The sequence below is a fragment of the Rhineura floridana genome, chromosome 2 (assembly GCF_030035675.1).
Source record: "Rhineura floridana isolate rRhiFlo1 chromosome 2, rRhiFlo1.hap2, whole genome shotgun sequence".
In the NCBI taxonomy this organism is placed as follows: Eukaryota; Metazoa; Chordata; class Lepidosauria; order Squamata; family Rhineuridae; genus Rhineura; species Rhineura floridana.
Window position 1 is genome coordinate 7,938,441 of NC_084481.1, and position 14,024 is coordinate 7,952,464.

Below are 14,024 nucleotides of genomic sequence, written 5' to 3' on the forward strand. Positions count from 1 at the left end.
TGAATTATTTCCAATTTAATATTGCTCTGTTACTTCAGTAGGATGCAAAATATGCCTTCACAACATGTAATCCACCAAGCTGAGCGTGTCAACAGCCACATATTGTGGCCTGCCAGGTGCTTCTACATTTTTATAGCTCCAGGCATAAGCCTCTTATCAAGCCCCTGAAAGGCCACCAGATAGAGATAGGCTGCATTCAGCTTAGTGGGACACACATTTTACAAATCCAGTGTAAGGAATTTAGCAATGCAACTTCCAGTCCTCTTAAGAGAAATTAGTGCTTTTTACATACCCACACACTTAAAGTAAGGCAAATACCTAAACATAAACATTTGTATTTATCTATATAGATGAAAGTTGGGTTATAAATAATTGTAATAAATAAACTTGCAAAGTACCAACCACTGAATGTTTACAGCTGAAGGAGGGGCAGTAATTTAGGTCCAAGTCTAAAGGCCAAGCTAGATATTATACAAACAGGGATCCACAGTCTCCTGGTTCATGGGTATATCAGCTATGGGAGGCTGCAATGAGGAATGAAAAAAACAACAGTAAAGGGGGAGGGTTTATTTAACCATTCCCCAGTGGCCATTTTTATACTCAAAATTGCCTTTTCAGGCTGCTTTTCCACCCAATAAAGGAAAATGTGTTTGTACCATATTGCGTGCCAAGTGGGAGAGGGGAGAGACGCAGCAAGGCTTCCAAGTGGGATAGTTAAGCCAGACTCAATTATGTCCACTTTAGAAGAATTGGAATGATTATAGATCATCCAGAAAATAAGTGGGATAGCATCTCAACACATGCGGAGCAATGTTTTTGTATTTTTTCCTCCTACAGGCAGAAAAGCAGCTTGCATGGGTCAAGTCTGAGAAGGAGAATGGCTGGAGGGGAAAAGGTTATTGAGCCCCTGTCACACTACTCCTGCTGTCAACTCTCACCACTGCTTTTCATTAAGGAGAAATGTGTCAGGGTTCTATTCCTGTGTAACATCTAATCTGGCCCTAATAAATTGAGACCCTCTGCTTTGCAGACGAGTTCACAGTTCGGTGCCAACAATTTAAGACATTTTAGTTCTACTGAATTTCAGTGGCTACAATGATGAAATATGAGCACTTAGGCTAGAATGACTTGGGAAGCAGGCTCCCTAGCAAACATAACAAATTCCCTCCCGCTTTTCTTTTCGTAAGTGTAAGTTGATATACAGCTATGCTATTATAAGGCTCCTATTCCTTTTGTTCTGTTTGCACTTCTGACAATAGTTCCATGTTCTGATTATTCAGTGGCATGTACTTGTCTCTGTACCATTCATAGAAAGAAGCTTTTACTAACCATGTTCAGCCAAGGATATCCTTCAGCTAATTGTATGGCAGCAGCTATGTGATTATTATTATTATTATTATTATTATTATTATTATTAAAGAAAGAAATTTGGCACATAAAGAAAATAGATTTCCAGAAAGATGCTCTGATAAAACTCTCTGATTTATGTCCTCCGGGACTGACTGAAAATTGTGTTTGGTCCCAACTCAGAATTGTGTTTGATAGAAGCCAAGATTGAATCCCAAATCCCCCCTCTCCCACCACAATTCTTTCTCTGTGCTTTTCTTTTCTGTTCACCTCTTGACAGACAGGGCTAATCTTCTCAAGGTACAAACAGGTCTTTTGGCATCCAGATATTTCCTGGTCCCTCAAACAACTCCATGCTTCCTTGCTTGATGTTCTTCTCATGACTGGAACTCCATCCTCCAAGAACACATATGTGGCATAATGCCTCCCTCCCTCTTCCTTCAAATGTCTCATCAAAACCCATATTTCCATCAAGACTGCTACAACTAAGCCTAAATATGCGTATTCTTTCCTCAGTTTACTTAACATTTAAAGCTGTCCAGCCTATCCCCTCATATCCCGCTCCCTCTTTCTCTCCTGCTTTGGCTCCATCTGGGGAAAGTTAACAACAAGTGATGCAGCTGTGGGCAAAACCAGATATTACTTTGTGATTGACAACTACTTTGGGGTTTTAAAAACAATAAATACCACTGTCTGTGCAATTTTGATTGGGATCATGGTTGAGATAGGAAGAGTTCGTCTTCCCTCCCTGCATGCTGCATGAAGATTTTGATAAAAATTGCCATCCCTGCCCCACCACCCATGGTATTTAACTGTTAGTTTTTTAATGCCCCAGATGTAGTTGCTAATCAGGCTATTACAGCAACATCCAGTTTGGCTGGAGGTGGGACACCTCTTCTCTCTCCTCGGGCATCTACCTGCAGGGAGCTTTGTAAGTTTTCCCCAGATGGAGTGGGAGGAAGGAGCCGCAAGGGAGAGAGAGACGTTCTGTTGTGAAGGTACATGCGTAGCACAAGAAGCTCTCTTAATCTGTGACACTTTTTTTCTCTCTGAACTGGGCCTCGCCTGGGTTTGGGGTTGGCTGTGGGGGCAAAGAGAATTACTAGGGAATAGTTCTCTTGAGCAGTGCTAGTTCCCATTATTCAATGCCTACTCAGTTCTCAGGAAACAACTCCCTCCCTCCCAACTCCACAATTATGAGGAAACTGACAAAAGGGCAAGAATCCTGAAGAGAGCTATAAACATGACTTAACTTGAGCCAGGCCTAGCTATGAAAATCAGGAATTAGTAATAGAGAATGCCTTTGCCTTCTTTGCACCATTGAGCATCTGTAACTAAGTCCACCCCATGTTTGACATTAAAGGGAGGGGAGATTTTATCTTCCACATCAAAGTTTAGACGCATCCCTCTTTTGCCTACGAATATGTTCCTTGAACAGTACATAACTGTTGTCTACCAGTTACATTGCAGGGAGATTAATGTTATACCAGGATAGACCTGATTGCATTGATTAGGTGGTTTATAAATGACCTGCACTGTACTTGCTTGAAAAATGCTGATTTAGGATCTACCAGAGAGGTGATTTTTTCCCTTCTTCCTCCTGGTAAAGAAGTCCTGGAAAAAAACTGTGGTTCATGGGAAGTGCTCAACTGACAATTTATTCTATTCATCTATTTGACGCTTGGCTGCCAAGGAATGCCAAACAAATCTTAGAACCTCATTTACTCTCTGTAAAACTGTTGATACAGGAATGCTCTTGCTGAGACACACAATGATAACTCATTTGCCAGAGGAATCAAACTGCCAGTAGAGAAATAAATGGAAGGTGGGGAAGGTCAAATAACAACAATAATAAAAACTACAATTCATGTTTACTGTCAAAATGACTCCGATATGCAGATGCTCAAATGATTAATAATTAAAGTCTGCATCTTTGTTTCCCTCTGACTGTGTGAGATTTAAGTCAAAACCAAGTCAAAGTTTCTGAGCAGTTGCTATGAATAAGTACTGTGCAGCCTGAGCCTACATATGCTTTCTTAGAAATAAGGCCCACTATGTTCAATGGGCCTTATTCCCAATGAAGTAAGAGTGCACAGGACTTCAGCCTTTTCATTTAAATCAACTCTCTGGATAGTGTTCAGCTGAGTATGCAATCATGCAATGTGTAAATGTATACATGTTTGAGAAAATTAGTACACAGCAGAACAAGACAATAAAACGTCATCAAAGAAAACCACCATCATAGTTAATGAGCATGTAGTGCTCTTAGCAGTCCCATTCATAATGTGGGTCACAATGGTTCACCGCTACTATATTTCTTTCCCTGCTCAGGTATAAGCCCAGGCATTCTTCGTTTGACCCACAGAATATTGAAATAAGGGTTTAAGTTAGGCATGCCAACCAATAACCTCTAGAGTATACTGACTGATACACCAACACAATGGTCCAAAGCACAAGTATGTATGTGAACATGTTTCCCCATGCAAATGTTTAGGATCAGAGTCTTGAAACTGCAGGAGAGTGGACTTTCCTTGCATTTTTTTCAAAGGACTACATGAGTGCTTCTTCAAATAAGTGCTAAGCCTTTTGCATACTACAAAAAAACAAAATCAAACCTTTAAAAATAATCCACCAACTACTCTGAGGCTGTCCAGGCAGAAAAGTGTCATGGGCACTATCCAATAGCAGCCTAGAAAGGCCGGTCCAGAAACGTACATGAATATATTTTCAGATTTTCCTAGTTTGGGACTTTCCAGGGGAATCATAGACTGAATCATTACAAGCCTCCATAAAAAACAGTTTGACCAGAAACCATAGTAGGAGAGGAAACATGACTGGGTGTACTGCAGGAAATGACAGTTAATATACCACCTCTGAGTCGCTGAAAAGCTATCATCCAGGTACAACTAGTTCTCACACACCAGAGATTAGAGAAAAGGACTTTCAGGGCGGATGTGTGACTTTCAGGAACATTAAGAGCCCCAGCCACACTTTAAAAAATAAATAAATGAAGACAAAGATCAGACACTCTACAAACCCCCAGAGGGGCCCCACAACCCAGTGCAAGGATGGGAAGAGTGACAGCAGTGATGGAGGGTTGTGAATTCTAGTCCCAGAAGTTTCTATTGGCAGTACAACAAGCTTATTTGTCAAAACTGAAATAGCACTACAAGCCTAGGCGATTTCACTCACACATGGTTGCAACAGTTCCTGACCAGCCTATGGCTCCTGTTATCTTAATAGCTCCTGTGTGAAAGATGTTCTGAAAGGGTGACTTTTTCCCATCCTGGTGCTTCAGTAGACCAGTTGCTTGCTTCCAAGTCTCCCACTGCACAGCACAGCTGAAATCATATACACTGAAACCGGCCAGTGAGTAGACTGACTTCTGTTACCCCAAAGGACTGGCTACTGTGGCTCAATTCAAACCTAACGTTAAACAGTTTGGCAACTGGAAACATTCTTAATTGCACATGCAATTCCCGCTCCCTCCCCTCTTGCATACCCATCATTGCCTCCTTCACTTGGGCTTGTTTGCATCTTTATTTTTGCTAACTACTGTTTGCCCATCATGCTCAAACTGCAAAAGTATTACTGCCTTGCCTCCAAGCCACAACTTGAAACCATAATTTGTATTTTCAAACCATGGTTTGAAAGAAAGGTACTAATTACACTTTGCCAGTTTGAACATCACATCAAACTACAGTTAGCAAAAGACAGTCAGTAATCAGGGAGGGAGAGGGGAAACTGACACACAAGAAGGGAAGAGATAGTGCATGACCCCTTGTGAGCATTCCTTGCTGGAGAGCCATGGTTTGATATCATGCCTGAATGCAGCCAATGGGATATATTCAATTGTTTCCTTCTGTTCATGGAAGACACTTTGATCTGGGTCTTCTGTGAATGGAAAAGGAGAAGGCTATTTTTGCCAATCTCCCCAAAATCCGCTCTGGAGGGTCAAGCGGACCTACTGGAATGGTGTGGGAAATAGTGCAAGAGGTTGCAGGGGGAACTGGCAAAAATTGCCTCTCCGCTTCCATTCACAGAAGCCTCAGATAGTTCAAAGAGCCTTCTGGAAGGACACAACCGGTCACTGTTGCAGAGGACACTGTACAAGTGTAGATGGATGGGAAAAGCTGTGTAATAAGCAGAGCTTGGAAAAGTTACTTTTTTGAACTACAGCTCCCATCAGCCCAATCCAGTGGCCATGCTGGCTGGGACTGATGGGAGTTGTAGTTCAAAAAAGTAACTTTTCCAAGCTCTGGTAATAAGGTTTTTGTTCTTTTAATGGGTCCTGTGGGAAAAGATATTCTGAAGATGTCCCACAGAAGCCCTAAAAATATTATGTCCAACGGTATGAAAATCGGAATCTAGCACAGCATAGGAATTCCTGAAACCTCCATTTTTTTAATGTTAAAAGCGGAAGTTTCTAGTTATCATTGTCGTGGAGGTAAATTTGAAAAAAATGTACACAAACTAACATACTGAACTCAAACTGTAACATGCATATTGATACCAAATAGGCTAACCTACATAGTTACATTGATCTGTATTATGAACATTTAGAATAGAATGCACTCAATAAGAAACTAAAGTCAGCTGTACTTTCATGACAAGTATATGTGTATGATCTGCAGCTGTGGGAAACCTCTGTATGAAATGCTGGAGGAATTAGCTCAACACCATTTGTGTTTCTTTCCATTTGCTTTTTAAATTTCAGCAGCAGCTCAGGCAAGTACATCACTATCCAGATGTCCCATGTACAGTTTTTCACAGTTGCTTTTATAGTCGCTGCCTACATTGTCAGCCTCATATTATGCTTTATGATGCTGCATTGGCGCAGCAGGTTGAACCCACCGTATTAAACACTTCAGTGGGACAGCATCTACCAAGACAACATTGACGCGATGTACAGAAATTTGTTCTAAGTACTCCAGAAGCAAGATTAACTGTTGTGAATAACAACTGATATCATATAAACTATTTGTTACATGCCTTAAGATGTCCCAGTATTTCAAAAATCAGTTGTCAGTTTTCAGTTATTTGGATCCAAAGCTCCATGTACACTGCAATTCAGAGTTTCAGTCAAATTACTGGGGCAGCTCTTCCTCAGAGATTCTGTGCCTATGGCAGGCAGTTTGATCAGGACAAATACATTTATTTTCACTTCACTGACCTTGTTGGAATATTTTTCTATTACAGCAAGGTTTTTCTTTTCATAGCTATTTATTGCACTAAGGTAACACTAAGCATATCTTGTAACATGACTCTGCAATGCTAATTTTTAGACTTAAATTTATATTTAACGTTTGGATCGCTATGGGTGCAATATGCCTATTTAATTACGTGTTCCCAATTCTTTTTTCGTGGATTGCAAGGAACAGAACAAAGACAAAGAAGAATAAAAGGTGATCAGCAGTGCTGAAATACTCAGGACACGGGCTTGCACTCACCATGGTGACTCATGACTTGCCCAGCTGCCTCTATACTGACATTCTGAAGGTAGTTGTGACAACGTTCCTTATGCTCCTCCAAAGAACTGCGTTGCTTGTAACTCCGTCCACAGTAGTTACACTTGTGAGGTTTACCCACTGTGGAAAGAAGAGAGGCTTTATGTTAAATCAGTGATGCAAAGGCATCTTGATGACAAAAACAGAATAGGAAAATACCTACAGAAGTTATTCCGTCTTCTGACTTTTGCTCGTTTCCTTTTTCTCTGCCTCAGTTCATCACTACCCTACTAGTCATTCACCTACACCATGAATATAGAGGTACAAAATGCTACAAAACATATAGCACCCATGAAGAATGGTTGAAACACATTTACCTACAACTGCAGAGAATTTTTCCTTTGCATCAAAATAATGATGAGGCAGAGATTCCAAAAAAGATAAAGTGTCTCCTGAAGACTCTTATGCCTGTAAATATTTTATTTTTTAATGCATTTATGGGTTTGAACACCTAAGCAGTACTGTTGATAATGGCAAAACATCTTATGTTTCTAATGGTTTTGCACAACATAACGGAGAGAGAAACGAGATGCAAGATCTGTTGATTGAGTTGTGTTATTGTACAAGTACAATTTTCACTTCAGATACTACATTAGTGTACCAGCTTTGGGTGATGCCCATGTCCCTTATGAAAGAGAAGGAAAATATTTTATAATCTTCATGCCACAGATGGGGAACCTCCAGGCTGTGAGCCTAATTAATAACTCAAATGATATACTCGAACTTACCATAATTGCAATGGCTGCTTCTAAGCTATTCTTGAATCTTTTCCTCCCCCCAAATATTAAGAAGATTGAGGATTTCTTGTGCTTTCCAAGAAATAACTCTTCTCTTCCCATTTACTGATATGGCATTGTCCTCCACTGCAAAAGCAGCAATCTTCAGCTTTATTGGAAAAGGAAGGGAAAAGGTAACTCCCATCGACATGGAAATGAGGGTGAGTGGCACAGGCCTATCAGAAGTCAGAAGGTCCAGCCCAATAGGAGGTCACTTGAGACTCTGTGTGCACATTCAGGCAGCAAGCACTTCAGAAGTGCATTCTCGAGACAAAATGGATTATAGCCATTCCAGCAAAAAGATCCATGAATAGTGTGGGACAGAGATGGCATGGGGATGCACCACAAAAATGCGCCTGCATCCTGCACTGAATGCACATAAACACATATGTACACAGCATGAGAGCTGTGGAGCTTAGCACTAAGATGGAAGATAAGCCTCAGCTATGTTTATAAGCTTGGTGGATTATATGTGTACGTTTGGTGGTGAGTTGGCATTCATTGTGTATTCTTTGTTCAGCGTGTTTTCCACTCGCTGTCCTTTTCTGTTCCTTTATGGTCTGTTGACATTTGGGTATCAGCAGGATAATGTGTTGTGCCAATGTGCTGAGTGGTCAAATGTGTAGCATTGCCATCTGTATGTCCACACGAGATCAGTTACCTGGTTCAATGAAGTAGGTTAATCTGTTGAAGGAGGGTGGGAGAGGAAGCAGCAAATTCCCCCAAGTCTGGAGTTGGGGAAAATTCATAAACTGTTTGGGGGAGAGGGAAGGTTGCACTTTTTTACTCTTATGATGAAGCATGGCAAAGCAGCTCCTCTCTGTTCCCTCTTTTTCTTGTCCACAGGGCAGTGACGGACGATAGCAAGTCAGCCAACCACTAGCCACACACTGAGTGCTGGCTGGCTGCTTGCCAGCTTTAAGACCACTCTACATAGAGCATCTCAACCCTGCATTCAGAGCCACTCTATATAGGAATGCTCTGAAAGCAATCCAGCCACAGCTGCAACCTGTTTGGCTGATCAGGTAGCAAATGTGCCACTTCCCCACATACAGACGAGAAAGAGGGAGTACAGGAAGGAGCTGCTTTGACACACTACATCACAAGCTTTTTAAAAAACCTTTTCTTCTCTCCTGAAACAATTGGTATTTCCACACCAGCTCAAAAATTGGCAAAATGTCCCCCTCCAAATGTCCTGCACCCTACAAATGGGGCTGTGAATTAGGTGAAGGATTTTTCCAACAGCCCTAATCCCATACCCATCATAGGCAGAAGCTATTTGTGTTGAGTTTTGTTAATGCTTGTTAATGTAAGGAAGAAATGTCGCAGAATTGTTTTTCCTCATTCCCTCTTAATGTGGGGGGAAAATAGATGTATGCAGCAGAAAGAATATATCCATTCATGCTAGATATTCTCCTTGAAATAGGAAAACACAACATTAAATTAATCAAGAACAAACTGGCTCATAAAACTGAGCTAAGGAAAATAATGTTTTGAACCTTGAATATCCCGATTCCACTGGGTAAACACTGAAAGATAAAGAACCTTAGAAAATACATACAAGTCCGAGGTCATCACTCAAGAGAGAAAATGACAAAAGAAGAAGTGGAGATGAAATAACCTTACTATTTCTTTTAACATGCTTTTTTAAAAAGATAAAATAGGAAAAATGTTTCCTTTCCCCCTCTTTTTCAAGTCTCATAGTAGGGGAATATGCATCTCTCTCCCTTCACATGAAACTCCAGATTACTAGACCAATGAAACTGCACAAATGTCATACCTTCCAATATTTCAATTGTGTACATATTCCCATTTTCAAACTGAGGGTAATTGCCTGAGCATCACCACTCCCTATTAGACAAAACTAAAAAAAAATTCTGTCTGTTACCACTATTTTCATTTGTCCTGCAATAACTTGTCCTGTACGGCTGCAGACATGTGTGTGTTAAGTAACCTGAACATAATAGTTTTCTGAAAACAACAACACAACTCTGATAAAATTTTAATCTTGCAAGGGATCCAATTGTACTTAAACTGCCTGCAACTCAAAAAATATTCAGCAACGTTATGTTCCATCAGCAGTTGAAGATTTCTCTTTGTCAGCAAGCCTTTGATGCTGTTGCTACTTTATAGTGGAATCTATACATGTTTACTCAAAAGTCAGATTGAGTTCAATGGGAATGACCTCCAGGTAACTGGATATAGAACTGCAACCTAACAGAGCAATCCTATATTTGTCTACTCAGAGGTAATCTCCATTCAGTTCAATAGGACTTACTCCCAGATAAGTGTGTATACTAGTTTTCCCCAACCTGATGCCCTCTAGATATTTTGCACTATGACTCCCATGAGGCTGAGCCAGCACAGCCATGCTGATTGGGGCTGATGTGAGTTGTAGTCCAAAACATCTGGAAGGCACAAAGTTGGGGAAGGTTGTGGTTGTTTTTTATGTTATGAGCCATTTTGTCAAGTGACTATGCCTTGAAAAGAGATTGAAATATCTAGAGTAACCCCCCCCCCACACACACAAACTTTACCTATCTAGATGATCAATAGTGGAGGACAAAGGGGGGCATGGAAGGTAATGCACACACACGCTTCTTAAAAAAAGGCATCTTCAAATTTCCTCCCAATAGGGATAAAGTAAAGATACAGATTTACCAGGGACAGACACCAAAAAATAGGGACTCTCTCTAGTAAATAGGAACAACTGGAATTTTGAGTGTCTGATTTTAATGTCAAACTCAAATAAACCCAGACTAAATAAAAAATGGAAATGAATGATTGCAAACTAAATCAATGGCACTTAACTTAGCTCATGATGAACTTGTCCTGCTGTTTTCACTGGGATGCAAGGTCAATGGTAACTTAGTGTTGATCAAACCCACTGTGTGGATTCCACTGAATTTTAAAAGCACTAGCGAAATCCAGAATTATTGGAAGAATTAAGCTTAAGCATGTTTGGTTCAATTAAAATAATTGTAATGGGTAACCTTAATTTTGATGTACTAAATGTTATTACTTTAAATAGTTATTGTAAATGATTTTATACATGATAAGTATTAAAAACATCATTTAAAAGAAAGCATTTGGATGAATAGCTGAAACAGATTCCTTTTAAGGAAATGAACCTTTTTGCACTGACTGAGTACATAACCATTTAATTCTTCCATTTAATTCATGGCTTTAGTTCTGGATTATAACAAATGATGATTATATCAAAGCCTATAAATTAATATCCAGGTTTTAAAATGTACATTAAAGGAAAATTACAGAATCGCAAAAAGCAGACTGAAACTCTGATTAACATTTTCACTGAAATCTGTAAGATGTTATAATTATTAACAGTGGGATCCACAATAAAATGTTGCAGTGTGGAGTGCTTCTGTTAGGGTTCTAGCCACCCGATTCCATTCCCTTTCCCACCTGCTTTTCTGTTCCCAACACCACCATCCACACCTGCACCTGCACCCACCAAAACATGGCTGGCACAGTGGGGTTACTGGGGTACAGCTCTCCCAATGAGAATGGCAAGCTTTTTTTTAAGCCTCCCTCCGCAGAAATCTCAAAGCAACCCACTCTTTCCTGTTCCACACACTTTTATAATTTCTTGAACTCCCAGAGGCTTGTGAAGGCATTTCTGTCAATCTCCTGTTCTCTGGCCAATCAGCTTCCTGCTGTCTGGTCAATCAGCTCTCTGCAATACTTAGTCAATTCTAATCCAAAAGCATTGCTATGGCAAAGAGGTCCCTCCCAGGACTACCTCCTTCTCAGCCCTTCTAGGAAGGCTCCTACTCCATCTATTGTTATGAATTTTATGCAGCACAGCTAAGAGCAAATTAGGGAGGAATCATGGAGATTAAGGGAGAATCAGGAATGCCTCAAGAAAAATGCTATGTATATATGGTGGAACGCCTCTCCCAATATGAACCTACCCGTACACTGCGCTCAACATCTAAGGCCCTCCTCCGGGTGCCATCCCATCGAGAAGCCTGGAGGGTTGTGACTAGAACTAGGGCCTTTTCGGCAGTGGCCCCCGAACTGTGGAATAGTTTCCCCGATGAGGTACGCCTGGCGCCGACGCTGCTATCCTTTCGGCGACAGGTGAAAACCTTTTTATACTCCCAGGCATTTTAAAGTGTATTTTAAATTGTATTTTATAGTGTATTTTATCAGTATTTTCATTATTGTTGTATTTTGATGTTGTTGGTTCTTTGTTATTGTTTGTTTTGATCTTTGATTTTGTTATACTTATTGTATTTATATATTGTGCTTGTTTTATCTCTTATGTACACCGCTCAGAGAGCCTTTTTGGCTTAGGGCGGTATATAAATTAAATTAAATAAATAAATAAATAAAATAAATATTATTCTTAAAATATTCTAATTAAAATAGACATCTTCTGAGATCGATCTAGGCTAATAAACTCCAATCAGCTCTGGATATGTATATGGCTGTACAAGCAATACTCAGATTCAAGCAATTGTTTGTTATGCTTCTCTTCAACTGAAAAGCAGCTTCAATACCACATCCTGAACTGCTCAGTCAGAGTGAACTTTAGTTTAGGCATGAAACTCTGTAAAGTTTGCAGGTGTTGTGTTATCACCACTATCTATGTGCTAAGTGCGTATACGCATACATATATATTAGCAGAAAAGCTTAGCAAGCAATTGGCCTCTCAAAAAGGAAAAAAAAAGATATTATTTACTCCCCTCTTCACATTAGCTGCTATGTTTAAGGAGAAGACACTGGGTAAGAGGAAAATCCCATGCCACTCCACAATGTTGTTTTTATGTATCAGGGTTTCACCACAGTAAAAATTAAACTTCCCAGTAAATCAGAAATATCCTTCCTCATTATACTGTCATAGATTTCCATTTGCAATTCAGAATCTAGCACAGCATAGGAATTCCTGAAACCTCCATTTTTTTTTAACGTTAAAAGCGGATGTTTCTAGCTATCGTTGTCGTGGAGGTAAATTTGAAAAAAATGTACACAAACTAACATACTGAACTCAAACTGTAACATGCATATTGATACCAAATAGGCTAACCTACATAGTTACATTGATCAGTATTATGAACATTTAGAATAGAATGCACTCAATAAGAAACTAAAGTCAGCTGTACTTTCATGACAAGTATATGTGTATGATAAGCATGTTAGCAAACACATGCTTATCACAGTCACACTTTACATTTCATGTGTACTCTTGAAGCACCAATTAAACGCAAAGTGTGGCCTTAAAGAACTTCAGTTTAAATTCTGATGGCAAAATATGTGATGGGGGGGGGGAATGGCTATGTCATGTCAGGTTGTAGGACTTCTTATCCCAATAATTTCTTCACTAATTAGAAACACATTTCATTAACCTGATAGGATTTAATTCTGTACTTTTAACCATGTGAAGACACCAACAAGTAAAGACCACACAAAAGAGCAAACCAAGTAACTAAGAAATTGAAAGAGTTGATTCAAAATATGTGACAACAGCGTTGGCTGTAGCACGGTCAAAATTAGACAATTCATTTTGGCTAAAGTATTATGATCTGAACTTAATTCCTTGGAAGATCTGAACTTAATTCCTGGTTCCGTGACAAACCATGTGATCTTAGGCAAGTCATTTCTCTCCCGTCTGTTAAAAGATTCACATCTATGTGGTGAAGATAAATTTGCTTAGGTTTGTGAAATTTCGCAGGTGATGGTAGATTCTCTGCAAGTCTTTATACTGAAAGATCCATCTGACAGAAAAACCTCCCTTTAATTTGGCCCCAGAGCGCATATGACATGTACAGAATATGCTAATGTTTAAAGGGATTAATGAACTACTGTAAACCCTAACATAGTCTTTCCAAACTTTTAAGTTCTCAGATGTTGCTGAACCACAATTCCCATCATTCCTGACCATTGGCCACGCTAGCTGGGGCTGAAGGGAGCTGTAGTCCAATGACATCTGGGGATCCAAAGGTTGGGAAAGGCTGCACATACCTTGCAATCTCCTACACCCATGGGATATTTTCTAGTACTCTCTTACTGAAACTGAATACACCAGCATAGATTACAGAGGAAAGCTGGCCCTTTCAAAAATTTGCTGATTTTGCATACCCTTGTATCAGTGAGCAAAGCATAAAAAGGAAAGCACAAGTGTCTATGTGTATATCTGGCACATTTTTAAAAAACATAAAGAACAGCCATACATAGTGTAGGCATGACACATATGGAGATTCCGTTTGACAGGCCTATCCACGAATATGTCTAAAAACTTCTAAGCCAGAGGCCATCATCACCACGTCTAATGGCAGCAAATTCCATAAATTATTTATGTGTTCTGTAAAGTACTTTTTTTTGCCTGTTCCACATACACTGTCCATCAATTTCATTGGATGATTCCAGG

The 14,024-nt window shown here is 39.8% G+C and overlaps 1 protein-coding gene across 9 annotated transcripts in view; it reads right to left on the reverse strand.

The window, feature by feature from the left end:
• IKZF2 (IKAROS family zinc finger 2) overlaps window positions 1–14,024 on the reverse strand; it is a 146,713-nt gene that overhangs the window by 14,926 nt on the left and 117,763 nt on the right. For all 9 annotated transcript variants that reach the window (XM_061607689.1, XM_061607688.1, XM_061607695.1 and 6 more), the window contains one exon: window positions 6,798–6,935. In XM_061607689.1, the coding sequence (XP_061463673.1) occupies window positions 6,798–6,935 (138 nt within the window). The remainder of the gene's footprint in view (window positions 1–6,797; window positions 6,936–14,024) is intronic.